Source organism: Tamandua tetradactyla, chromosome 5 (genome assembly GCF_023851605.1).
Source record: "Tamandua tetradactyla isolate mTamTet1 chromosome 5, mTamTet1.pri, whole genome shotgun sequence".
Classification (NCBI taxonomy): Eukaryota; Metazoa; Chordata; class Mammalia; order Pilosa; family Myrmecophagidae; genus Tamandua; species Tamandua tetradactyla.
Window position 1 is genome coordinate 26,229,911 of NC_135331.1, and position 25,283 is coordinate 26,255,193.

The 25,283-nt window shown below is 50.5% G+C and overlaps 2 protein-coding genes across 3 annotated transcripts in view; one reads left to right on the forward strand and one right to left on the reverse strand.

Annotated features, from left to right (window-relative positions):
* The first annotated feature begins 2,255 nt into the window (after nt 1-2,255).
* YPEL1 (yippee like 1) lies at nt 2,256-22,391 on the forward strand. The gene is made up of 6 exons (XM_077160264.1): nt 2,256-2,313; nt 2,501-2,538; nt 8,783-9,008; nt 20,336-20,379; nt 20,865-20,973; nt 22,083-22,391. Exons 1-6 carry the CDS (start codon nt 2,278-2,280, stop codon nt 22,170-22,172), a joined length of 543 nt encoding a protein of 180 aa, XP_077016379.1. The 5' UTR covers nt 2,256-2,277; the 3' UTR covers nt 22,173-22,391.
* PPIL2 (peptidylprolyl isomerase like 2) overlaps nt 21,555-25,283 on the reverse strand; it is a 46,119-nt gene continuing 42,390 nt past the window's right edge. Inside the window, exon 22 of one of the 2 annotated variants that reach the window (XM_077160261.1) lies at nt 21,555-25,228. The gene's annotated coding sequence lies outside the window, so the exon portion shown is untranslated. Of the gene's footprint in view, nt 25,232-25,283 lie in introns of both variants that reach the window. The other variant, XM_077160260.1, reaches the window with a different exon arrangement.

The window sequence follows — 25,283 nt, forward strand, 5'->3', positions numbered from 1 at the left end:
AGTTGATGATGTTTTGAATTACTGATTATGTATGTTGTTTTATTTTGTTTATTTTTTAAATTAATAAATAAAATTTTAAAAAAACAGAAAAAAAAAGAGCTAGAAGCAAATGTTAGCCCTGTCAGTGGAGAGAAAACCTCGGCCATCTCAGAATGAATGTCCCCATGCCACCGAGACTGGTACCTATGATGTGCGCTGGATGCAGGGGCCTCAATTAATAGACATTGAGGTTCACAGGCAGCTGGAAGATGGGCCCATCAATCCATCTGAGCCTCGGACCACTGAGAATTTAATTCTTCTAATTATTTATCAGATTTTAAACTCTTCTGTCAACTTTCTGATTATGATTTGTCTTCCTATATAGCTCTTACTGTAGGAAAATAATGTGTTGATATGTTGAATATGTACTCACTGGGACAGTCATTTGCAATACTAATTGTAAATTTTCCGTCTATGAATAAATACTTCCCCTATAACCTGAAAAAAAAAAGTAAAAACAAAAATTTTTTAATGCATATATATTAAAAAAGAAATGAGCTCTCATCTGAGAGTGGCTAAAATAGAAAATTATATATTGCTGTATGTTACTCCAATAAAAATTGATGAATCAAAAATGATCAAGACACATACAAAAAAAAAAAAAAAGGAGGAACCTTAAGTGCACATTGCTAAGTGCAAGAAGCCAGTTTGAAAAAGCTACATATTGTATGATTCCAGTGTATGACATGGTGGAAAAGGCACAATTATAGGGTCAGTAAAAAGATGAGTGGTTGCTGGGGGGTCAGTGGCAGGTGTGAGGCAGGGGGAGATGCACAGGGACAGGGGAGGGCTTATTATTATTATTTTTTAACCTTTTAATTGTAGTAACATAGTAACTCGAAATTTCCCATTGTAACCACTTTGCAGTGTATTATTCGGAGGTATTGATTCCATTCCCCACATGGAACAGAGACGATTTTTAGGGCAGTGAAACTACTCAGTGTGATCCAGCCCCAGTGACATCACACATTACGGACACCTGCGGGACTGACCACACAGCGAGACCCCAACCCCCATCATATGGACTTGACTCCAAAGTAGCAACACGCCGGCTCAGCAGTTGTAACAAACGCGGGACACTAATGCAGAGCTGCCCGTGTCTGTGCATTTGGGGGGGGGGGGGGTTGTAGTAATGGGATTTCTGTACTTTCTGTGCAATGTTTCCTTAACCCAGCTCTAGAAATGTTTATGCATGCAAAAATAACACACACCAGGCGTGGCCAGGATGCTACTGTGTATAAAAGGATTTGTATACATTGTAACCCCAAGGGCATGATTTAGAGGAAAGCAGAAATGTAGATATTTGTAAGAACTTTCTAGTTGCTATTTTGAGAACATTCACAGTTTTGACAGCTGATCAAATGGCATCTAACTTAGTGTTGAATACTTAGAATTTAAGAACTTTGCTTCTAAATATGTAGATTTTTTCCTTGTTACCTTAATTTTAAATAGGTTTATGAAACTTACTGCGCAGACATAGGCTTTGCAATGATTATATGGCTATTTTATTTAAATATACCTATGGGTGACATAACCAAGGTGTCCATTGTTGGTGGTTCTGAGTGTATAGTTTCTTCTTAAATTAAAAAAAAAATTAACAAAAAATAATTATAGGAAAAAAAAAAAAGCCACCAAGCTCCGGACACCGGGGAGAGCATAAAGCATGGGGGACCAACCAAATCACGCCATCGCAGGGGCGGGGACAGGGTGCGGGCACGGGGCGGGGACCTGGAAAGGAGAGCCCAGGAAGGCCCCCAATCCCTAAACTTGAGCTTCGGCCAGGCGCGTCGGGAAGAGGGCGCGCTTGGGGGGCTCCATGCGAGCCGCGCCTCCTCGGGGTGCCCCCGACCTGCACCCCGCTCCCCAACAGGCCTCGAGCGCCTGCCCCCGCGCCCCGCTTCCCGGGCGCTTGCGGCAGGGGGGGCGGTGCCAAGCCAATAGGCACGCGGCGCGCCGCCCGGCACGTGCGCTCCGGGCCAGCCCCCGGCCCCCAGCTCAGCCCCAGGCGCGCGCCGGGGTGGGCCCCAGGGGCGCGCCGGGGGCTTGGGGGCGCGCGTGGGGCGGGGCGGCGCGCTGATTGGCCGGGCGCGCGCCGGGGCGGTTAACGGCGGCGGCGCCACAACAAAGGCCGTCTGCGCGCGGGGGCCGCGGGCTCGCGCCCTGCGGAGGCGCCAACGGCCGCTGCGCGTCCCGGGCGGCGCCGGGGCCGCCGAGAGCCTGCGCGGAGCGGCCGGGCGGATGGGCGCGGCGGGCCGGGCGCACGGCCGGTGGGGCGTGAGTAGCGGGGCCACCTGTCCTGGCGGGTAGGGCGCGGCGGCGCGCCCGGGGCTGGCTGGTGAGCGTGGGGACGCAGACCACCGAGCTCCCCTCCCCCGTCGGCCTCCCCACCCCCCACACCCCCTTTTTCCACGGCCCCCACCCCACACCCCCACCCCGACTCTGAGCACCAGACGCTTTGCAGCTGCCCAGTGGTTGCAGGTCGCAGTTTGGGGTTAAGAGGTGAGGACAAAGGGGGCTCCGAGGAGCGGGTGCGAAAAGGGGAGCCGGCCGCCCATCCGCTTCCAGGCCGCGGCCGCTGACCACCTGTGGCTCTGGGGGGAAGGAGGGGTTTGATGCAAACGGTACCTGCTAAGCGGGGTCCCCCCACCCCCATCCCCATTTCTGCCCCTGGTTGACCTCTTTGCTACCCAAATTCCCCACCGAATTGTCGGACGGAAAGAAAAGGGGATTCCGCCTTTTGCACGGAGAAAACAGCCCTTTTCCCATCCCAAGCCTGTCCTGCTTAATTTGCATTTCTTCTTCCCTTTTCTCTATCCCAAACCGACCCAGCTTAACCTAGTGTGTGGCCTTTGCCAAAAATGTTGATTCTCCCCACCTGCCCGACCCTCGCGCCTCCAGAGCCCTTGCAGAGTCGCGGGATCCTTTCCAGGGGCTTCACCTGAGCAAGCCGCCCCCTCCCAGCTCCGGGGCAGCCTCCGGGCTCTGCATCCCCGAGCGTGACAGGTGTTTGGGGCGCACCTGCCCCGGGCCGGTGGGCTCTGCGGGGGGGGTGGTGCAGTGCCGGCTTGTCTGAGGAACGCTGATCCTGAGGATTCCTCGAGCCTTTGCATCCCACAGAGCTAGTAGGTTTCTGGACGTGGGCTTCCCTTTAGGGGGAAACCTCTCCTTTAGCACAGGCAGAAAGCAGGGGACCTGGCCGGACCCGGGTCCTTAAAAAATGCAATGATAACTGAATGAGCTCCGCGGCAGAGCTGAGCCGGAGCTTTCCTGTTGTTTTCGGTGGTAGCTTTTTAAGTAAACTTAGTTTGAAATAACTTTAGATTTTCACCGAAGTGGCGAAGATTAATCCAGACAGTACCTTACACTGGCCGCCCAGTTACCGGCTGCCAGCATCCCACCTTGCAGCCGCACATGTGCCAAAGCTGGAAAGTCGACAGGGGCGCTTCCTTGCCACCAAGCTCCGGACACGGGTCTTTCCGTGTGCAAACTGACAAAGCTCTTTCTGACTGTGGTTTCCTCTGCCATATCTCCCTTAATGCCTGCAGGGCCCCACTGGCTTCCAAGAGTACCCCGTGAAAAGGTGCAGGAGGGGTGGGTGCAGAGAGGGCGGGGCAGGGATGGTGGCTGCTCTGTCAGTAAAGCCTTTTTCTACCCCCCCTGCACCCCCCACTCCCGAAAGGCTGAGAAACGGGAAAGGACTTAAAATAGGAGGACGCAGTAGACGGTGCTCCACCTTCAACCCACTCTTTTTTTTTTTTTTTTTTTTTTTTTTTAAAACATGGGCAGGCACTGGGAATCGAACCCGGGTCCTCGGGCTTGGCAGGCAAGCATTCTTACCTGCTGAGCCACCGTGGCCCTTCAACCCACTGTTAATGGCTCTTCTTTGGAGACTCAATTGGTTTTCTATGTTTAAAAAAAAAAAGGAATTAAATCTGATGAGCAGCAAGGGCTTGGCAGGGAGGTTGGAAAATGTTCTGGACGGCCATGACCTGGGTTCTGGAATCTGGAGGGCGGTGCGAGATGGAGTCGGGAAAGAAAGACATGACCCTGCCTGCAGAGTGTAAGAGGCAGCTGGACCTGCCCAGCTGTAATCTGTCGCTGGCCACGTCAGCTGGGATGTCCCAGACTGGAGTCCCCATCCTCCAGAGCCTGGGAGGGAACCTCCGAGCTACCCCACCCCAGCCCCCGTACATGGCAGAAGCTTCCGGATCGGGGAGCAGGACTTGGCTTGGGGGACGTGGCCATGGGTTCCTGGCACAGGCCCCCTGCAGGGCCCTCGTGACGTGCATAAACTCTGACCCAGGATTTCCTCCAGTGACACCTCATTGCAGTCCCTGCACCACCTTGCCTGGCGCCTCTTACCTGACCTGACTACAGAGCGCACAGAGCCCGGGTGCAGTGGGTCAGGTCTCCCGGCCAGCAAACACGCTGTGGACGCAGGAATTGAGGCCGGCTCGTGGTTGGCTAGGTCCCCGTGCATGGGCTCCTGTGCAGCCTCCCGTGGGGGGCTGCCTGGCCCCCTGAGAGCAGCCCGTACCCCACCACCCCTCCAGTTCCCCTCAGAGCCCCTGGCTGTCCTGAGCCTCTGGACGCTGGACTGTGGGGTTTTTTTGTCCCGTGATTGAGCAGCTTAAGGCTGCACATGTCTTTCCTCCCACCCGATTCCCGTCTTCTGGGTTGAGGCCGACCCTTTGGGGCTGGAGAGCAAGGCTGGGAGCGTAGAGGGCCCGCGGCTTCCCTTAATTCCAGTCACCAGGATTACTCAGCCTTGCTTCTACTGAGGCGCTCCTCATGGCTGGGGACACTTTGTTACCAGTGCAGGAAACAAAAAGGGAGGTGTGAGAATGTCCCACAGTGGGGAGGGTGAAGGCTGCTGGCCGGGGGAGGGGGACAGCAGTGTCACGGCCAGGCATCCTGGCTGCCTGGCAATGGGGGTGCCCCTGCCTTCCCCCACTCCATGGGGTGTCCCCCGAGAACTCTGCAGGCACGGGCAGGTGGGGAGCACCCGGGGCCCTCATGGCGGCCACAGATGGCTAAGGGCACCTTCCATCCAGGTGGGCCTTGGCTGTAAATCCTTCCAGCCCTTTCCACACCTGTTCCGTGTCCCACGGCGGGACGTTTCTGATGTATTTAGTGCTTCTCAGTGGTTGAGGCTGTCTCCTGGCCCCCACACCAAACTCTGCAAACTCTTCTCTAGCCGCTTGTTCCAACCTACTTCAAAATGGATTGCAGTTTTGCACACGTTACATCTCACAATAAAACACGTTAAAAACAAAAATCGTTGCCGACTGGCAGGCCGTGAGGTGGGCGTCAGCGGGGCTGTCGCTGTAAGCAGGTCCACGGATGCCTCGGCCACTCCGTTTGGGTTTTGTTTCTCTCTGTCTTCAGAAGTGGGGTGATGGCTTCTGGGGACCCAGTTCACAGAGCTTTCTTTTTTCTGGGGTGTCATTTCCTTACGTCCTGCAGTTCCCCACCTTGGCCACTTCTTATGTGCACAGTTCAGGGCATCCATTCCGTTCACCAGGCTGGGCTGCCCTCACCACCACCCTTTACCCCAACCAAACTCTGTTCCCCTCAGTTAAGTAGTAACCCCCCGTCCTCCCCACCTCCTTTCGGTCTCCATGCGTTTGCCTTTTGCAGGTATCTCATGTAAGTGGAATCTGGCTTCTGCCACTTTAGCGTAATGTCTTCAGAGTTCCCCTGTGTCTTGGCGGCCGCCAGTTCTTCATCGCTTTCTGAATTAGTTCCCACTGGGTGTTTATTTCCTTTCTTTGGGAAATAAACTCAGGAGTGGAATTGTGAGTCCTGTGGAACTTTTTTATTTTTATTTTTTTTAGGAGTGACAAACTGCCTCCCCCGGCGGCTACACCATTTTCCATTTCCACCAGCAGCGCACGAGGTCCCCGGTTCCCCACATCCTCGGCAGCGCTGTGATCTTCGGGTTTTTTGTTTGTTTCGTTTTGTTTTGGGATAACAGCCATCCTAGTGGGTGCACCCTAATTCTTGAATGCTGTTTTCATGGATATGGAATTCTGGAATAGCGGTTGTTCTCTTGCAGAGCCTTCGAGATACCGATCGCTGTGCCTTTTGGGTTCTAATATTTTACTTGGAAAGTTGTTCTCTAGAGAAGGTAGTCTTCGCCCCAACAGCCCCGTTTCTGGATATTTCTGAGACTTTTTCCTCTTTTTTTTTTTAACTCCACACCTTCGTTAGGACGTGTCTAGTTGTGGCTTCCTTTTCATTTATCCTGCATGGAGCCTTGGGCTTCTTAAGTCTGTGGATTGGGGATTTCTATCAATTCTGGAAAATCCTGGCATTAGCTCTTCAGACAGGGCCTCTGCCCTGTTTTGCTCTTGCTTCTCCTCCTGTATGGCCACATAAATGATTTCCTGCTCTCCTCCTTTGGACTCCTAGTTTAATACATTTTCCACTTTCCTCTCTCTGCTTCAATCAGTGTAATTTATTCTGATTTATCTTCCTGTTCAACAGTTCTCTTTTCAGCCATCCCGTTGGCTGTTAAACCCATCGACTTTGACACCACTTATTTGCAGAGGTACTGCCTGTTTTTCCCCCATCTGCAGGACCACGTTCTGTGGTTTGCTAGCCCCTGCGTGGGTTTTCTGGCGTGTCATCATTTCCTCGGAGTCAGTAAGTGGAGCAGTTCTCTCAGTAAGTTGGCTCCCCATCCCTGCTGCTTGTCTTGGCTGGTTCTTGCTTCCAGGGCCTGTTTCCCTGAGTGCTTGGTTACTTCTGGCAGTGCTGCTCCTCATCCTTGGAAAACCTCTCATGGGGTGAGGATACCTTCCTCCAAACTCACCCAGCCGTGCCAGTCTCTGCCAGGGCCCAGGGCCCTGACCTGGACCCCCTAGCACTGCCTGGGCTTTCTGTCTTGGAGGGGGTGTCACCTCTGAAGGATGCACAGCTCAGGTGGGCAGCTTCCCACGCCCAGCCCCAGGACTGGGGCAGCTGCTGCACCCATCTCACCCCTCCGACTCCCGCCGATGCCCCAGAGCAGGGGTCTTTTTATTTCGTCGGCATTTTTAGCAGCATCCGGCGGGCAGTTGGTCCAGATTCTCGGCCTGTCGTAGCTTCACGAGTGGAAATCGGTTTAAGTCTTAAACCATAAACTTTGCTTCCTTGGCCTTTTAGCCCTGTACTTGAACTGTATCTCGTAAGCTGCCTACTGATTTTACTTTTAGTTCAGTGGGACTTTTGTTTGGAGCACTTCCGACCCACAGATATAGCCGCACACTCAGATGTATCCATTCCACGCAAATACAGCCATCCATGTAATGTGTTGATGGCTTCGAGTTTCTGAGATTTTCAGAATCATACGCGGCGTGTTGCTCTGTGTAGGCTTTAGTTTTCAGACCAGACCTTGGAGATCCATGGAACAATGGGAAAAGGGTCAGCTGCCCCAAAGAAAGTGGGGCAAATCACGTGAGAAGGGGGGCGAGGGGCTGGGGGGAGGCGTGGGGTGGGCTGAGGCCTGAGACCTAGGCTGAGCAAATCACGAGGAGCCCACTTCTGCCTGTCCCCCAGCCTGTCCTTGACACCGAGGCCCCCCCTTGGCGAAGCTGTGGCCCACGCACCCCAAAATGTGCCTTGCCCCGGCCACGTGCCCACAGGATGCCTCATGGCAGTCCCAGGCCAGGGCTCATCCCGGGCAGGGGGCGCTGGCCTTTCCCAGATCTGCTTACAAGTGTAGACAATTGGCCCTGGAGCAGGTTGAGCTGTGCCAAGGGGGCAGTGGGCACAGGGACGAAGCCTGGCAGGGCGGGGGGGGGGGGGGGGCGGAAGGAGCCAGAAGGATTTGGGAAGGAAGGTGGAGTGGGGGGGGCACCTGCAGAGAAGTCAGGGTGCGTGGGGGGGGGGGGCACCAGGCCCGAGAGGCCTCCAGAGAAGTGCAATCGGGGAGCATCTGCGGGGGGTGGGGAGGGGGTCCAGGGAGCCCCCGGGCAAAGGGGGTGGCAGGCCTCTCAGAGGTGAGGGGGTGGGATAGGGCTGGCTTGTCGCCCCTGGAGATGCCCAGGCACGGCCTTGGGGGTGAGAACCTGCAGCTCCCGAGGAGACAGGAAAGGAGCGGGGCCTCGGGGAACCTGTTGAATATGGGGCGTCTTGGGGAACTCGGCAGGTCTGGGGGGCCTTGGGGAGTCTGGTGGGTCTGGGGGGCCTTAGGGAGCCCATTGGGTATGGGGGTGCTTTGGGGAGCCTGGCAGGTGTGGGGGTCCTTAGATAGTCCATTGGGTATGGGGGTGCCTTGGGGAGTCCGGTGGGCCTGGGGGGGCCTTGGAAAGTCTGGTGGGTCTGGGAGGGCAGGCAGCCTGTGAGCCCCGCTGCTCCCGCTGCTGTTCCCCCCGCTGCTTCCCTGTGCTCTGAGTCGGGGACGCCCCATCCTCAGCTGGCCCTGCCCCGGAAACCCGTGGCAGCCCCTGCGTGCTGTGGTGGCGGGACACCCTGTATCTCCTGCTTTTTAATTTTATTTTTCGATGCTGCAAGGTTCCTTCCAGGTGCCCTCAGGCTGAACGCACCCCGCAGCTCAGCAGGTGTCGCAGCGCTGGTCCTCAGGGCACTGGGTGGGACCTGTCCTTGGGGGCAGGGGGGTGGCGGGGGGACGTGTACAGGGTCAGCCATGGGTGTCGTCCCCGCCGCCTGTGCGCCCCGCTGTCACCCAGGCGGGAAGCAGAGCCTGTGTGGCATTGCTGGGGCAGGAGCTGCCTGGTGACCCTGGCCCCCCCCACAGTGCCTGGCGCCCTCCCTGCACCCCCTGTGCCCTCGGACCCCCGCACCTCCGGGCCCCCAGCACCGCCACGCCACCCCTGGGGCCCAGCCTGAGCCCCGCGCCCGCGGTCATGGTGAAGATGACGAAGCCCAGGACCTTCCAGGCCTACCTGCCCAGCTGCCACCGCACCTACAGCTGCATCCACTGCAGGGCCCACCTGGCCAACCACGACGAGCTCATCTCCAAGGCCAGTGGCCCCCGCCCACGTGGGACTTCCGGGTGGGGGGGGCAAGGACAAGATTTGGGGGCCCCTCACCCCCTGTTGGCTGGGTCCCAGAAGTCTAGGCCCTTTCTGGGGACCACACTCGCCTGGGCCCCCTCCACAGTCGTGGCCAGGGCGTCTGTGACCCCACCCCCACCCCTCCCTTCCCTGGTGAAATCCCGTAGTGCTGAAAGAGTTCCGAGTGGAAACATGGCATTAGCATCAGGGAAAGGGGTCCTGGGCCGAGACCCCACCCCCCCACCCCCAAGAAGGCAACAGGGCAGGTGGGGGGGGAAGGGCACAGGGGAGCGACTGGAAGAGCTGGCACAGACGCCAGGATGTGGGGACCCCTGCCCCACCCTGAGGGCTGGGGGCTAGACCTTGGTGGGTCGGGGGGTCCCAGTGATGGGGCCCTGGGGGGCGGCAGAAAGCAGGACGGCTCAGTTCCTGGTCTGGGCGGCCAAGTTAACGTAAGAGCAGAGGATGTGGTAGGGACGAAAGGAGTCCAGGACGTCTGTGGAAATGGTTTACACAAAGGGAATAAAGAATTTTCAGTCCTCTCAGACTTACAGGACAGTAGGATTAAGACCAACCTTGAATGGGGCTGGATGGGGTGGGTCGCATCTTAGCCACAATAACCTAACCAGAACGTCCCACCCACAGTAGTTCTGCCCCCATGGGAATGGGTTAAAAGACCACGGCCTTTTCCAGGGTACGTGGCAGCTCCAAACGACCACAGACAAGCTGCCTTCTTTTGCGTGTGCACGTCCTGTCTTCCGACACCATTCATGGAGGAGACTCTTCCTTCCCCACAGAGTGCATCTGACTCCCTTCTCAGAACTCACTTGGCCATAAATGTGTGGGTCTGTTTCTGGACTTTCAGTTCTGTTTCATTGGCATGTATGGGTGTCCTTATGCTAACAGCATGCTGTTTTGATTTCTATGGCCTTGTCATTTTAAACTCCGGAAGGATGAGTCTTCCAACTTTGTTCTTCCTTTTCAAGATGGTTTTGGCTATTCAAGGTTTCTGGTCCTTCCCTATTAATTTGATAATTAGTTTTTTTCATAGCTGTGAAGAATGTTGGGATTTTGACAGGGATTGTATTAAATCTATACTTCACCTTGATGATAAGTCTTCCAATCCATGAGCAGGAATATATTTCCATTTATTTAGGTCTTTAACTTCTTTCAGTAATGGTTTGGAATTTTCTGTCCATAACTCCTTAAAATCTTGTGGAAATTTGTTTCTGAAAAATTATTTGTTTTAGTTGCTATTGTAAATGGAATTGTTTTCTTGATTTCCTTTTTCAGGTGATTCATTGCTGGCATATAAAAATCACAACTGATTTTGTGTACTGATCTTGTAACCCACCAGTTTGCTGAATTTGTTTATTAGCTCTGGTAGATTTCTGGGCTTTCTAAATAAAGGCTCCTGTCATCAGTGAATAGGGATAGTGAACTGAGAGTTCTTCACAGATGCCTCTATCATGTTGAGGAAGTGTCTTCTATTCCTAGGTTTGAGTGTTATCGTCAAGAAAAGGTGCTGGATTTTGTCAATTGTTTTTTCCGCATCAATTGCTATGATCACATGGGGTTTTCCCTTCATTCTCTTAATGGGGTGTTAAACCACCCTTGCACTCTTGGAATAATTTTCACTTGACCATTGGGTAGGTAGAATTCTTTCGATGTGCGGTCAGATTAGGTTTGGTAGTATTTTGTTGAGGATTTTTGCATCTCTGTTCATAAGGGGTATTGGTCTATAGTTTCTTTTTCTTGTAGTCTCATTATCTCCTTTGCTATTAGGTGATGCTTACCTCACAGAATGAATTAGGAAGTCTTCCCTCCTCCTCAATTTTTTTTGAAGTGTTTGACTAGTCCCCACTGCAGTCTCTCATGTGGATGGGGGATAGTGTCTGCTGTAGGAAGGGAGAGATTCACCAGCATTTTCCTGGATGCTGCACAGTGTTCCACCAAACTCCAGAGATCCAAAATGAGTGATTCAGACAGCAGCTGCCAGCTGTTTAGGTGGAGGGACTGATTCCTGGGGTTTTCCTACTCCACCATCTTCCCACAATCTTTTTTTTCTTTTTAATTTAAGCATTTGGAGTTATAAATTTCCCCCCTAAGGGCTACTTTAGCTGTATCCCATAAGTTTTTCCAAGTTTTCATGTTCATTCATCTCAAAATGTTTTCTCATTTGCCTTGTGACTTGTTTCTTTGACCCAGGGGTTTTTAAACAGTATGTTGTCTGTATGTTTAATTCCACGTATTTGTGGCTTTTTCACTTCTCCTTCTGTCACTGATTTGCAGCTTCAGTCCATTGTAGTCAGAGAAGTTTTATGATTTTAATCTTTTAAAATTTATTGAGACTTGTTTGCGACCTGACATATGGTCTATCCTAGATAACCGTGTGTCCATGGGAAGAATGTGTATCCTGCTGTTGTTGGATGAAATGGTCTCTGTATGTCTGTTAAGTCTGGTTTGTTTATTTTATTATTCACATCCTCTGTTTCCTTATTGATCTTCAGTTGTGATCTTCTAGCCATTGTTGAAAGTGGTGTGTGGATGTTTCCTCTATTAATGTAGAGCCATTTATTTCTCCCCTCAAATCTAGCAATGCTTGCTGCATATGTTTGGAACTCTGCTGTTAGTTGCATATATATTTATCAAAATTATATTGTTTTGGTGAATTGATCTTTTTATCAATATATAGTACCTTTTTAAACATTTTTTTCCTAAAGTCCATTTGTCTGGTATTCACATGGCTACCTCTGCTCTCTTTTGATCATTTGTGTGGAATATTGTCATGGTTAGGGACACATGTCAACTTGGCCAGGTTGTGGTACCTGTTTATCTGATTGGGCAAGTGCTGGCCTGTCTGTTGCAATGAGGACATTTCATAGGATTAGATCATGATCACGTCAGCTGCATCCACAGCTGATTCCATTTGTAATCAGCCAAAGGGGAGTATCTTCTGCAATTAGTGATGCTAAATCTAATCATGGGAAGCCTTTTAAGGAGGACTCAGAGGAGACAGGTTCCATTCCTGCTTTGGCTGGTGAGCTTCTCCTGTGGAGTTCATCCAGGCCATCCATTGGAGTCGTCGGCTTTGCAGCCTGCCCTGTGGATTTTGGACTCTGCATTCCTGCGGTCACGTGAGACACTTTTATAAATTTTATATTTGCAAGTGTTCCCTGTTGATTCTGTTTCTCTAGAGAACCCTAACTAATACATCTTGGTACCAGGAGTGGTTCTTAAGAAACAGAATCTTAAAAATGGGTTTTTATGAATGGTTTTCTACTCTGACTGGACTCAGAGACACTAAGGACTCCGATTCCCATAATCAGAATGACACTCCCAATCCATGGAGTGAGTTGGCAAAGGAGATAGTAAAAATATCATCATTCGATTCTCCTAATGCTTCGCTTGTACGAAGCCAGACTCTGGGGGATAATGTTTTTGACACCTTTACAGAGTTTTGTAGAAATAGGAGTTACAGAGATGTTGGTTGGTTGTTGTTAGATACACTGTCTACGTTAAAGGGTGAAAGGGATGGGCTTAAGGCTTCAAATGAGAAGCTTAAGCGCCGTCTGAAAGATGTAGACATTTCTATGAGTATCCTGAAGGAAAATCTTATTTCCTGTAGCCGTGACTTGAGATCTCTGAAAATCAGACTCAGAATCTTATTGTTAGAGTAGCAACTTTACAACATAAACTGAAATCTCAGTCTTGCATGGTGTCTGCTGTTAAAGTGAGGGCATTGATTGGAAAGGAGTGGGACCCTGAAAAATGGGATGCTGACATATGGATTGATAATGATGTTGGGGGCGAGGTTGAAACCCTAGGCCATGCTGAGTCTTCTCTAGATAACCCTGTAATAGTCTGCCCTGAGGGCATAGCCGCCCCACCTCCAGCCTGCCTTGAGGAATTGGCCACCCAACCTCTTCCTGAAGGGATTAGCCCTAGAGTGATTAATCCTGTTTCACCAGATGAAACTGCAAATGAAAGCCCTGAAGCAAATGGCTTGGAAGATATTTCTAATTCTTTTCATGACCCACCCCCACCACCCCTCATTTCTTCTAGACCTATAACTAGACTAAAGTCCCAACAGGCCCCTAAAGGTGAGGTACAAAGTATCACACATGAGGAGGTATGTTATACTCCAAAAGAACTGTGTGAGTTTTCCAATTTATATAGACAGAAATCAGGGGAATATGTGTGGCAATGGATTTTAAGAGTGTGGGATAATGGTGGGAGGAATATAAGGCTGGATCAGGCTGCATTTATTGATATGGGCCCACTAAGCAGAGATTCTGCATTCAATGTTATAGCTCGAGTGGTTAGAAAAGTTGTTAACAGCTTGTTTGGGTGGTTGGTTGAAACATGGATCAAAAGGTGGCCAACATTACCTGAGGTTGAAATGCCAGAACTGCCCTGGTATAATGTAGATGAGGGGATCCAGAGGCTTAGAGAGATTGGAATGTTAAAGTGGATTTATCATGCAAAGCCTGCATGTCCAGAGGAATGTCCAGAGGATGCACCTTTTACCAGAACAGTGAGAAATAAATTTGTGAGACTAGTACCATCATCCCTGAAGAGCTCTGTGGTTGCACTTCTCTGTAGGTCAGATATTACTGTAGGAACTGCTGTCACTGAGCTGGAATCCTTAAACACAATGGGGATGACAGGATCCCGAGTTGGCAGAAGCCAGGTGGCAGCACTTAATCACCAAAGACAGGGTAGACATGGCTATTATAATAGACAGCAAACTCAAAGGAGGCATCAGAATTATATGACACGCAGAGATTTGTGGCATTGGCTAGTAAATCATGGGGTGCCTAGAAATGCAATAGAAGGGCAGTCTACTAAATTCTTGTTGGAGCTGTATAAACAAAAGAGTTCTAGGTCAAGGGAACAGAAGTCTAACCTGAATTACAAAAACACAGAGTCACGGCCCCTTAATCAATTTCCAGACTTGAAACAGTTTACAGACCCTGAGCCCCTTGAATGAAGGGGAGGCCAGGTCCGTATGGGGGAGAAACCTGTTACACTGCCACAAATTTATACTGTTAATCTTCCTCTAAGTCTTCCCCAAGGAGACCGACGGCCTTTTACCAGGGTAACTGTGCGTTGGGGAAAAGGAAATGATCAGATATTTCGGGGATTATTAGACACTGGTTCAGAAGTGACATTAATTCCAGGGGACCCAAAACGTCACTCTGGACCACCAGTCAGAGTGGGGGCTTATGGAGGCCAGGTGATCAATGGAGTTTTAGCTCAGGTCTGCCTCACAGTGGGTCCAGTGGGCCCCTGGACCCATCCTGTAGTTATTTCCCCAGTTCCGGAATGTATAATTGGCATAGACATACTGAGCAACTGGCAGAATCCCCACGTTGGTTCTCTAACTCATGCAGTGAGGGCTATTATGGCAGGAAAGGCCAAGTGGAAGCCACTAGAACTGCCCCTACCAAGCAAAATAGTAAATCAGAAGCAATACCGTATTCCTGGAGGGATTGCAGAGATTACTGCCACTCTTAAGGACTTGAAAGATGCAGGGGTGGTGATTCCCACCACATCCCCATTCAACTCTCCTATTTGGCCTGTGCAGAAAACAGATGGGTCTTGGAGAATGACAGTGGGTTATCATAAACTCAACCAGGTGGTAACTCCAATTGCAGCTGCTGTTCTAGATGTAGTATCATTGCTTGAGCAAATCAGTACATCCCCTGGTACCTGGTATGCAGCTGTTGATCTGGCAAATGCTTTTTTCTCAATAGCTATTAGTAAGGACCACCAGAAACAGTTTGCTTTCAGCTGGCAAGGTCAGCAATATACTTTCACTGTCCTACCTCGGGGGTATATCAACTCTCCAGCCTTATGTCATAATCTTGTTCACAGAGACCTTGATCGTTTCTGCCTCCCACAAGACATCACACTGGTCCATTATATTGATGATATCATGTTGATTGGACCTAGTGAGCAAGAAGTAGCAACTACTCTAGATTTACTGGTAAGGCATTTGCGTGTCAGAGGATGGGAGATAAATCCAACAAAAATACAGGGGCCTTCCACCTCAGTAAAATTTCTAGGTGTCCAGTGGTGTGGGGCATGTGAGATATCCCTTCTAAGGTGAAGGTTAAGTTGCTGCATCTGGCCCCTCCCGCAACCAAAAAAGAGGCAGAACGCCTAGTTGGTCTTTTTGGATTTTGGTGGCAACATATTCCTCATTTGGGTGTGCTACTCCGGCCCATTTATCGAGTGACCAGAAAGGCTGCTAATTTTGAGTGGGGACCTGAACAAGAGGAGGCTCTGTGACAGGTTCAGGCTGCTGTACAAGCTGCTCTACCACTTGGGTCGTATGATCCAGCAGATCCAATGGTGCTGGAAGTGTCAGTGGCAAATAGAGATGCTGTCTGGAGCCTTTGGCAGGCCCCTATAGGAGAATCGCAACGCAGACCCTTAGGATTTTGGAGCAAAGCCTTACCATCTGCTGCAGGTAACTACTCTCCTTTTGAGAAACAGCTTCTGGCCTGCTACTGGGCCTTAGTAGAGACTGAACGCTTAACCATGGGCCACCAAGTTACCATGAGACCTGAGTTGCCTATCATGAGTTGGGTGTTGTCTGACCCACCAAGCCATAAAGTTGGGCGTGCACAGCAGCACTCTATTGTAAAATGGAAATGGGATATACGAGATAGAGCCAGAGCAGGTCCTGAAGGCACAAGTAAGTTACATGAAGAAGTGGCACAAATGCCCATGGTTTCCACTCCTGCTGCCACATTACCTTCTCTTTCCCAGACCAGAGCTATGGCCTCTTGGGGAGTTCCTTACAGTGAATTGACTGAGGAAGAGAAAACTCAGGCCTGGTTTACAGATGGTTCAGCACGATATGCAGGTACCACCTGAAAGTGGACAGCTGCAGCATTACAACCCCTTTCTGGGGTGTTCTTGAAGGACAGTGGTGAGGGGAAATGCTCCCAGTGGGCAGAACTTCGAGCAGTGCACCTGGTTGTTCATTTTGCTTGGAAGGAAAACTGGCCAGAGGTGCGTTTGTATACTGACTCATGGGCTGTTGCTAATGGTTTGGCTGGATGGTCAGGGACTTGGAAAGACCATAATTGGAAAATTGGTGACAAAGAGGTCTGGGGAAGAAGTATGTGGATAGACCTTTCTGAGTGGGCTAAAAACATGAAGATATTTGTGTCCCATGTGAATGCACACCAGAGGGTGACTTCACCAGAGGAAGATTTTAATAATCAAGTGGATAAGATGACCCGTTCTGTGGATACCAGTCAGCCTCTTTCCACAGCAACTCCTGTTATTGCCCAATGGGCTCATGAACAAAGTGGTCATGGTGGTAGGAATGGAGGTTATGCATGGGCTCAGCAACATGGACTTCCACTCACCAAGGCTGACCTGGCTACAGCCACTGCTGAGTGCTTAATCTGCCAGCAGCAGAGACCCACACTCAGCCCCCAATATGGCACCATTCCCCGAGGTGACCAGCCAGCTACATGGTGGCAGGTTGATTACATTGGACCACTCCCTTCATGGAAGGGGCAGCGATTTGTTCTAACTGGAGTAGACACATACTCTGGATATGGGTTTGCTTTCTCTGCACGCAATGCTTCTGCCAAAACTACCATCCGTGGGCTTACAGAATGCCTTGTCCATCATCATGGTATTCCGCATAGCATTGCTTCGGATCAAGGAACACACTTCACAGCAAATGAAGTGTGGAAATGGGCGCGTGCTCATGGAATTCTCTGGTCTTACTATGTTTCCCGTCATCCAGAAGCAGCTGGATTGATAGAACGGTGGAATGGCCTTTTGAAAACTCAATTACGGTGCCAACGAGGTGGCAAAAACTTTTTCTCCATGAAGCTGTGTGTGCTCTGAATCAGCGTCCGCTGTATGGTGCTGTTTCTCCCGTAGCCAGGATCCATGGGTCCAGGAACCAAGGGGTGGAAATGGGTGTAGTACCACTCACTATTACCCCTAGTGATCCACTAGGAAAATTTTTGCTTCCTGTCCCTGCTACCCTGAGTTCTGCTGGTCTACAGGTTTTAGTTCCAAAACGGGGTGTGCTTCCTCCAGGAGAAACAACAGTGATACCACTGAACTGGAAGTTAAGATTGCCACCTGGTCACTTTGGGCTACTTATGCCTCTGGATCAACAAGGCAAGAAGGGGATTACATTATTGTCTGGGGTAATTGACCCTGACTATCAGAAGGAAGTAGGACTGCAACTACATAATGGAGGTAAAGAAGAGTTTTCTTGGAATATAGGAGATCCCCTAGGGCGTCTATTAGTACTACCATGCCCTGTGATTAAAATCAATGGAAAACTGCAACAACACAATCCAGGCAGGACTACTAATGGCTCTGAAACTTCAGGAATGAAGGTTTGGGTCACCCCACCAGGCAAAGAACCACAGCCAGCTGAAGTGCTTGCTGAGGGTAAAGGGAACATGGAATGGGTAGTGGAAGAAGGTAGTGATAAATATGAACTTCGACCACGTGATCAGTTACAGAAACGAGGACTGTAATTCTGTTTTGTTCATGTTATACTATTTAAGTTGTAAGATATCAAGTTTAAGAATGAATGTTGCCCAAGGATTTGCACGCTATTCTGGAGAGATGTAATGTATTTCCAGTTATATGCAGGACAGTTGAGTATTGTCAGGTAAAAGAAAAAATGTGTGCTTATTTGTTTTCATTTGGAAATTAAGTGTGGTTTAAGGTGATATATATATATAGGTGCCAAGTTGACAAGGGGTGGACTGTCATGGTTAGGGACAGTGTCAACTTGGCCAAGTTGTGGTACCTGTTTATCTGATTGGGCAAGCGCTGGCCTGTCTGTTGCAATGAGGACATTTCATAGGATTAGATGATGATCACGTCAGCTGCATCCACAGCTGATTCCATTTGTAATCAGCCAAAGGGGCATGTCTTCTGCAATTAGTGATGCTAAATCCAATCATGGGAAGCCTTTTAAGGAGGACTCAGAGGAGACAGGTTCCATTCCTGCTTTGGCTGGTGAGCCTCTCCTGTGAAGTTCATCCAGGCCATCCATTGGAGTCGTCGGCTTTGCAGCCTGCCCTGTGGATTTTGGACTCTGCATTCCTGCGGTCACATGAGACACTTTCATAAATTTTGTATTTGCAAGTGTTCCCTGTTGATTCTGTTTCTCTAGAGAACCCTAACTAATACAAGTATGTTTTTCCGTCTTTTCACTTTTAGCCTACTTGAGGCTTTAACTTTATGCTTTTTGTGTGTGTGTCCATTTTGCCAGTCCCAGCCTTTAGAGAAATTCCTGTTAATGAAGGACTTTCTTCTGCCAGTTTATGCTGGTTTTTTTTTTCTTTTTGTAAGTTTCATACCCTTTTGGTCCCCTCAATTCCATTTTTCTGCATTTAATATTTTGTAGTGAAATTTTAAAATCCCTTTTCTTTTCCTTCTTAGCATATTTTCCTGATGGTATCTTTATACTTATCCTGGGGCTTAAATATCCTAACATTCTCTGCTTTCATGCCAACTTCACTCAGTCATATACAAAAACTGTGTCCCTATATCTCTCTATTCCCCCACTTTTAGGTAATTCTTGTCACAAATTTCATATTAAGCAAAAAGCAGAGTTATATACCAAAAATAAAGGACAACATTGCTGGCATTTGTGATTACCTGTGCAGTTGCCTTTATTGGAGATCTTGCCTTCTTTTGAATCTGTAGGCCAATTGTCTTATCTTCAAGTTCACTGATTCTTTCTTCCACCATTTCCCATCCCTTCTAGGGAATTATAAATTTTTGACACTATGGTGTCTTCTGCTCTATTTGGGTTCCCTTCTTGATTTCTAACTCTTGGTTGATATTCTGTGTTCATCTGCTGGTTTCCTGGTATCCTTTAGTTTAGCTCTTTTTGAGCATGTGCTGTTTAAGTCTTCAGTTGGTATGTCTTGGGTGGTCCTCATTGGTGGTTTTAATTGCTTTAATCTCCTATTTTGTATGGACTAGTGTTTTCTGTTTCTTTTACTTTTTATCTGTTCTGTCTTTTACTGCAACATAGGTTTTTATATATTCCTATATTATGGCTGGAATTTGACACTGAGGCGTCTGTTCCTTAAGCTTGTGTCCAGCTAGTGTTATAACAGAGACTCCCCAGAATGCCAGGGGCTAACATTAAAATAAAGAAAACACCTTTCCCAGTCTTTGCGGATTGGCCCCTGTGAGTGCCCCCTTTCAGACCGTAGCTGTCTTAATTGTGAGTTGGGGGAGTTGCCTAAGGTAAAAATGTAGGGTCCTCCACACCCCTTTTCTGTGCACATGGCCCTAGGAGTTTCCATCATTTACAGGCAGCTGTGATTTGACTGTCTTCTGGCAAGTCTGTGAGCTGTCTGTAGGCACAGGGTGAGTTCTGCGGTGGTGACAGCCACTCAGCTGTCCCCGGATAGATCAGCAGACACATATGCACGCTGGTATGTGCACCACAGACACTGTGTCCCCCCCAACCAGGACTGGGGTCCCGAGTAGTGGAGGAGGGGTCAGTAAGGGCAGCAAGTGGCCTTTTCTGTATTCTGCAATTGCGCTGTTAAGTGCAATCCTTTATTTTCTGGAGCTTTTTGTAAAGCGTTTCCTCTGTTCTTATTGGTTGCTGACAGCATCTGTCCTTGAGCCCTCACCCTGTCACCCTGATTAGGACAGAGCCTGGTCCATCTGGTGCTGTCTCCATGGACTCTTGTTTACTCACTTCCTAGGAGATGTGTTTCTTGGGTTTTTTGCTGTTAGGAACACTGAAATGGGGACATTCATGTCACATCTCCTTATGCACGTGAACTGGTTTGTAAATTCTCAGAATTGGGACACACTGTGTGTGCATTCTATATTATGACACCGTCAAACTGGGTTCTAGCTGGCACTCCTCAGCCTTTTGAATTTTTGCTAAGGTGACAACCAAGAAAAGGGCACATCTCAAGTTGTCTCTGAGGTCAGTCCCATGGCGTGTGGTCATGAGGTTGACACCCTGGATGAGGCCTTCCACCCCATCTGACCACATGTCCTTGTGGGAGAATGGACATCCTGGGACTCCCAGGTCTGTCCGGGAGCACAGCAACTCCTGCTGAGGCTCATTTGCACTGAATCATCTCCCGCTGAGAATGTTTAACCTACTCTGAGCTATTCCCCTGGGTGCGTATGTCCGTGCTGACCACAGGAGAGGCCACGTGCTTCCTCAGGCTAGGATTTTTAATGCGAAATTAAATGTCACTTTTGCTTTTACAGTAATATATCTTGTAACCCTTCTTTCTTCTTTGCAGTCCTTTCAGGGGAGTCAGGGACGAGCCTACCTCTTCAATTCTGTGTGAGTAATCACTGCCCGTAGACTTTGGGCATGCCCTCTCATGTATCCGATCACATGCATGGCTTTTGTACACCCCTGGCATTGGTAAAAGCTGGAATTTGTAAATAGAGTACCACATGATCTAGAACTACCCAGTCTTTTATCGTCGCGAAGAATACTCCTCCCTAATCTTGGGGTTCCGTGGATGTTTAATTCTTTTATCTGAGAATCCAGAGCCCCAGCGATGTTTTGGTTTAACTGTTTTCCATTTGCAGTAGATCATGATTTTCACCACGTGTCACCTGACCCGTGATCGTGCTCTCCCATCCTGGGTTTCCCGTGGGGAAATAACAAGGCCGTGGGCAGAGGGGAGGGAGGCTGTTCCTGGACTCTGGAACCCAGGTGGCGGGGGGGCAGCGCCCCTGCAGGCCGGGGGTGGAAGTGCAGCGGCCCGGGAGGGGCTGGCCTCAGTACTGCCCCCCCCCCCCCCCGCGTGTCCTCTGCAGGGTGAACGTGGGCTGTGGCCCTGCTGAGGAGAGGGTCCTCCTCACGGGCCTGCATGCCGTCGCGGACATCTACTGTGAAAACTGCAAAACCACTCTCGGCTGGAAATATGTGAGTAACCACCTTTATGATTTTTTTAAAGACTTTTTTATTGGGAAATATAACACATATGAAAAAGCAGTACGTTTCAAAGTGCAGTGTGACACGCAGTTAAAGAACAGATTTTCGGACTTGGTACAGTGACAGTTCCCCAGTTTGAGCTTTTCCCTTCTTGGTGCTCCAAGATGCCAGAGACTAAAAGTGCTGTTGATCGTGTGGGGTAGGGGGACAGAACCGGCAGACCTGGAGAGACTGGGCCCTCCAGGTTTCAGGACCCATCTGGAAAGTAACCGCCTTTTAATGTTTCAGATAATGTACAGACTTACTGTAATAAATGCAACAGTATAGATGAACATGAAATTAATTTGCAAGGAAGGGTGATAAATCATATCAAAGGATACAACGTTTAAAACAATTTCTTTTGAAGCCAGTAAAAAGTGTGTTGTCACATGGGCTGAGACAAAGCCAGTGTCCTGGCCAGGGGGACCAGCTGTGTTGGTCTGTGCCCTCTCCCACCCCTGCAGCACAGCCCCCCCACCCCCACAGCCACCCCTGCAGCAAAGCCCTGCCCTGAAGCCCCCACCCACCCCTAGCCGCCCCCTGTGCTGTTGCAGGGCTACACTCTGGCCCCAAGAGTCCCACTGAATAAGGGGTGCTGCTCCACAGTGGCAGTATCAGCAGGTCCTGCTGTGACCTAGAGTACCAGAGAGGTGAGGGGGTCCCCTGCAGTGCTCCCAGGCTTAGCTGTCCCCTGTCCAGAAACCTTTCCTCCATGGCCCCTTCCCTGAGGCCCCGGCCCCTGCTTGTGCCACCTGTACCTCGCTCCCCTGAGAGGAGCCCTTCCCGTGTCAGTCCAGTATCTGGAAGTAGCCACTCAGGGAAGCAGGACCCACCTCTGTCCCCTGTCAGCTCCCTCCTCTTCGAATGCCTAAAGGGAGCATCCTGCGCCTTCCTGTGCCTTACACGTGGCCCTGCCCGCGACCCCTGCTGGCCTGGGGGTCTGGCCTCCTGCCTCCAGCTGCACAGGCAATGCTTCAGAGGCTTTCCTCGCTAAGAGTGTTAGGAAACTGAATAAGATCCTGTCCTGAAACCTCTGCCTTTTTTTCTTTCTCTCTCCCCAGGAACATGCCTTTGAGAGCAGTCAGAAATACAAGGAAGGGAAATTTATTATAGAGCTGGCTCACATGATCAAAGACAACGGCTGGGAGTAGAGCGGGCGATCCCATTGGTGCTGGGTGCTAGCTGGTGGGAGAATAAACATGGTTGGGACTGGGCACACCAGCTGACGCTGCCGGCAGGCTGGCCGGGCACCCTGTGGCGGTGAGGCGTCCCCTCTGACCTCCACGCGGACACGCTTGGCCCGAAGTGTCGCACATGCCTGTTTCTAACTCCTCAACTTCTAGAGAAAGAATTAACCAACTGATGGCTTCTCCGTCTAGTAAGGCTCTTCTTTTAACCTTTGCCTTCAAATATTGGCTTGGCTGTGCGCTCAGGTGCACAGGAAACCAAGCGGGACCTAAGGCTGTGGGACGGGCTGTATGGCACAACCCTCCACCCTCTGTCCAGTGAAGAGCTTGCGATCCTTTGTTTCTTCATCACAGAAAGCAACCTGTCACTGTCCTTGTAGCTGAACTGTTAAGGGCAGTCATGTTCATCTAGGAATCCTCCAGAAACAGTGAGTTTATCAACAAGGGTATTGTTTTTGCCGTGTTGAAAAACACAGAGGACGTCACTGGTGACTCTCTAGGTGAGCTGTAAGTAGAGAAGCGTGCCTGATGGAAAACTTACTCATGTAAGCCTGCAGCGCTCTCCCTGGGTGCGGGTGGCTGGCTGCTAAGAGAACTGCAGCAGAGCCGCCTCCAGGATTCCAGGCCCCTCACAAAGGGGGACAGCTGCTTACGTGTTGGTCACTTGCTGTGCTGGTTCCCTGTAGTTACAGTTCATTGCACTGAACGGAGCAAAAATTGGGTTTCATTTCCCACTCTGGAGGTAAAGACAAAGAATTATTTTTGCAAATGAAAGACGCCAGAACCCACAGGAAACCCTCAAAACTTGAGATTCACCAGTTTTGGTTTTGTTTACCCAAATTTTTTTCAGAAAGGGTTAAAATTGCACGATAGGCTGGGCCTCTGTAAATGCAGATGTCTGCTTGGCCGGGGTGGGCCACGCGAGGGTTTGGGCCAGTCTGCAGAGAATGGGTGCGGGTGAGTTCTGGTTTTCCAGGCCCGCCCACCTGGTGTGGGGCCCCAGGTGTGCCCGGGCGTGCAGAGGGGCAGGGCAAGGCCCTGTGCGGGGGAGAGGCAGCGCTGGAGGTGGAGCTGGTGGCAGCTTGGGGAAGTCCCGAGGCAGACCTTCGAACCCCAAGGAGAAGACAACCACCTTGGGCTGTGAGGGCCGCCTGGGCCCCCCTGTGGGCTTCCCGAGCATGGGCCCCGCCCCCAGAGCCCCCCTCCATGTGCCCAGCTTCATGGGCCTGAGGCTTGGCCATGGCTGCCCTGGCACCCTCCCTATGTCCAGGGCTCCTGTGCTGCCCAGCTCGAGCCCTGGAGGGGAAACGGCGCCTGAAGCAGCCACCTCTGGTACACGAGGGACAGAATCTTCCTTTGTCAAGGACTGAGTACCAAATAATTGAAAACTTACCTTAAACTGATGTTCCGCTTCTTTTCCTGATTCCTTTCTGCACGTGGGAGTGCAGTATCTGGGCTACATCGGAGGCACCAAGGGCATGGAGGGGGCTTGGGGGGGTTGCGGCCGGGCCCCTGAGCTGCTGGGAGCACCTGGCTGCCAACCTCTTTTCAAGAACAGGTTTCCCTTAAATTGAAGGGACGCTCCACAACGACCGGCTTTTATAGATACTAAAGTTATAGTTTCCCTCTCTCTCGGCACTGCTGCCCTTTCACTCTAGCACTTTGGTTTCCTGTCCTTTGTGGTGGCATTTAAAGTTTCACTAGAGATCTTGTGACTTGTTTTGTGTTTGTTTTTTTTGTTACTGATGCCAACAAAGCTTGTACCACTTTTTCTGTTGGTCTCCTGCAAAATACAAGCTCCTTTCTAAACCAAATGCACTGACCAGGAGCTGACTTCAGGGAAGTGAGGGTTCCAGCCCGGCCCCGCCAGGCGTGCTGGAATGTTCCGACCTCTTAAATTCCTAAACCACAGCTATCATCCAGTTGTACTTAAATTATTTAAACACTTTTTCCTTAAGAACAGTAGACAGTAATGCCAGGATTATAGCTTTAACGTAAACCTTTAACTTAAACAACTGAAGACAATATTCTGGCAGAGTGCATTTGTTTTAGTTTAGTTCTGGTGCCATTTTATATATATATATATAGTATTTTTATACCTTAACATGTATTCTTGAGGGCATCTGTCAGATATTAGAAAGGATCAGAATGGGAAGTTCTTCAAATGTTCTTTTAATTTACCTGATGACCTCAATTTATAAAATCCAAGTATTTTAATATCTAGAAAACTATGATTTAAGCTCTGAAATGAAATATAGAACTGTAAACGCACATTTGTCCCAGGCTTTGGAAGTGGCCTCCAGTGCTGCCGTCCTGTGTGTTCCTCTGCGATGAGTACCAGTCTGAGAAGAGCAGGGCCAGTGGCCTCGGGGGCGGGGGGGGGGGGGCTGCAGCTGGCTTCAGAGGGTGGGGAAGGCCCTGCACCCCGGTCCACCGGGCTCCACTGTCTCTGCTCCTCTGTATCTGTGTGAGGTTTAAAATAAAGCTTTTGAAGATGCAGTCTCGTTTCACAGCAGCACCCCTCCCAGGGGTGTGGAGGGCCTCTAGGGGGCTCCGGGGCCTCTGGGGGTGGAGGAGGCAGTGCTGTGGGCAGGAGTTCCCCCCCGTACTCCTGCATGGCCAAGGGCCAGCTCCAGGCCAAGGCCAATCCCCAACTCTCCTGCTGCCTCCTGGACTGAACAGCCTGAGGGCAGGGGCTGCACAGGTGTCTGCTGGGAGGTGAGCACCAGAGGCTCCAGCCTTGTTTCCTGTGGGAAGACGTCCTGACTGTCGTGACGATGCCAGACAGGCTGGCCAGAAGGCCGCTGCCTCCAAGGCGTGGCATGTGGGCCCCTTCTCAGGGCAGCAATGCGTCAGGGCTACGGCATGGTGGCAAGGGTGGCCACACTCACAAAGCCCGTGTGGCAGCCGTGGGCAGCAGCAGTGAGACAGGAGGGCCCTCCTGCAGCTCTGGGGCAAACATGGAGCATGGGCTGAGGGCTCCAGCCTCAAGTATATTCTGGAAGAGTGGCGGAGACTTGCTGCTGGATTGACAGAGAGGGTGAGGAGAAAAATCAGGCGGGGCCAAGGGGAGAA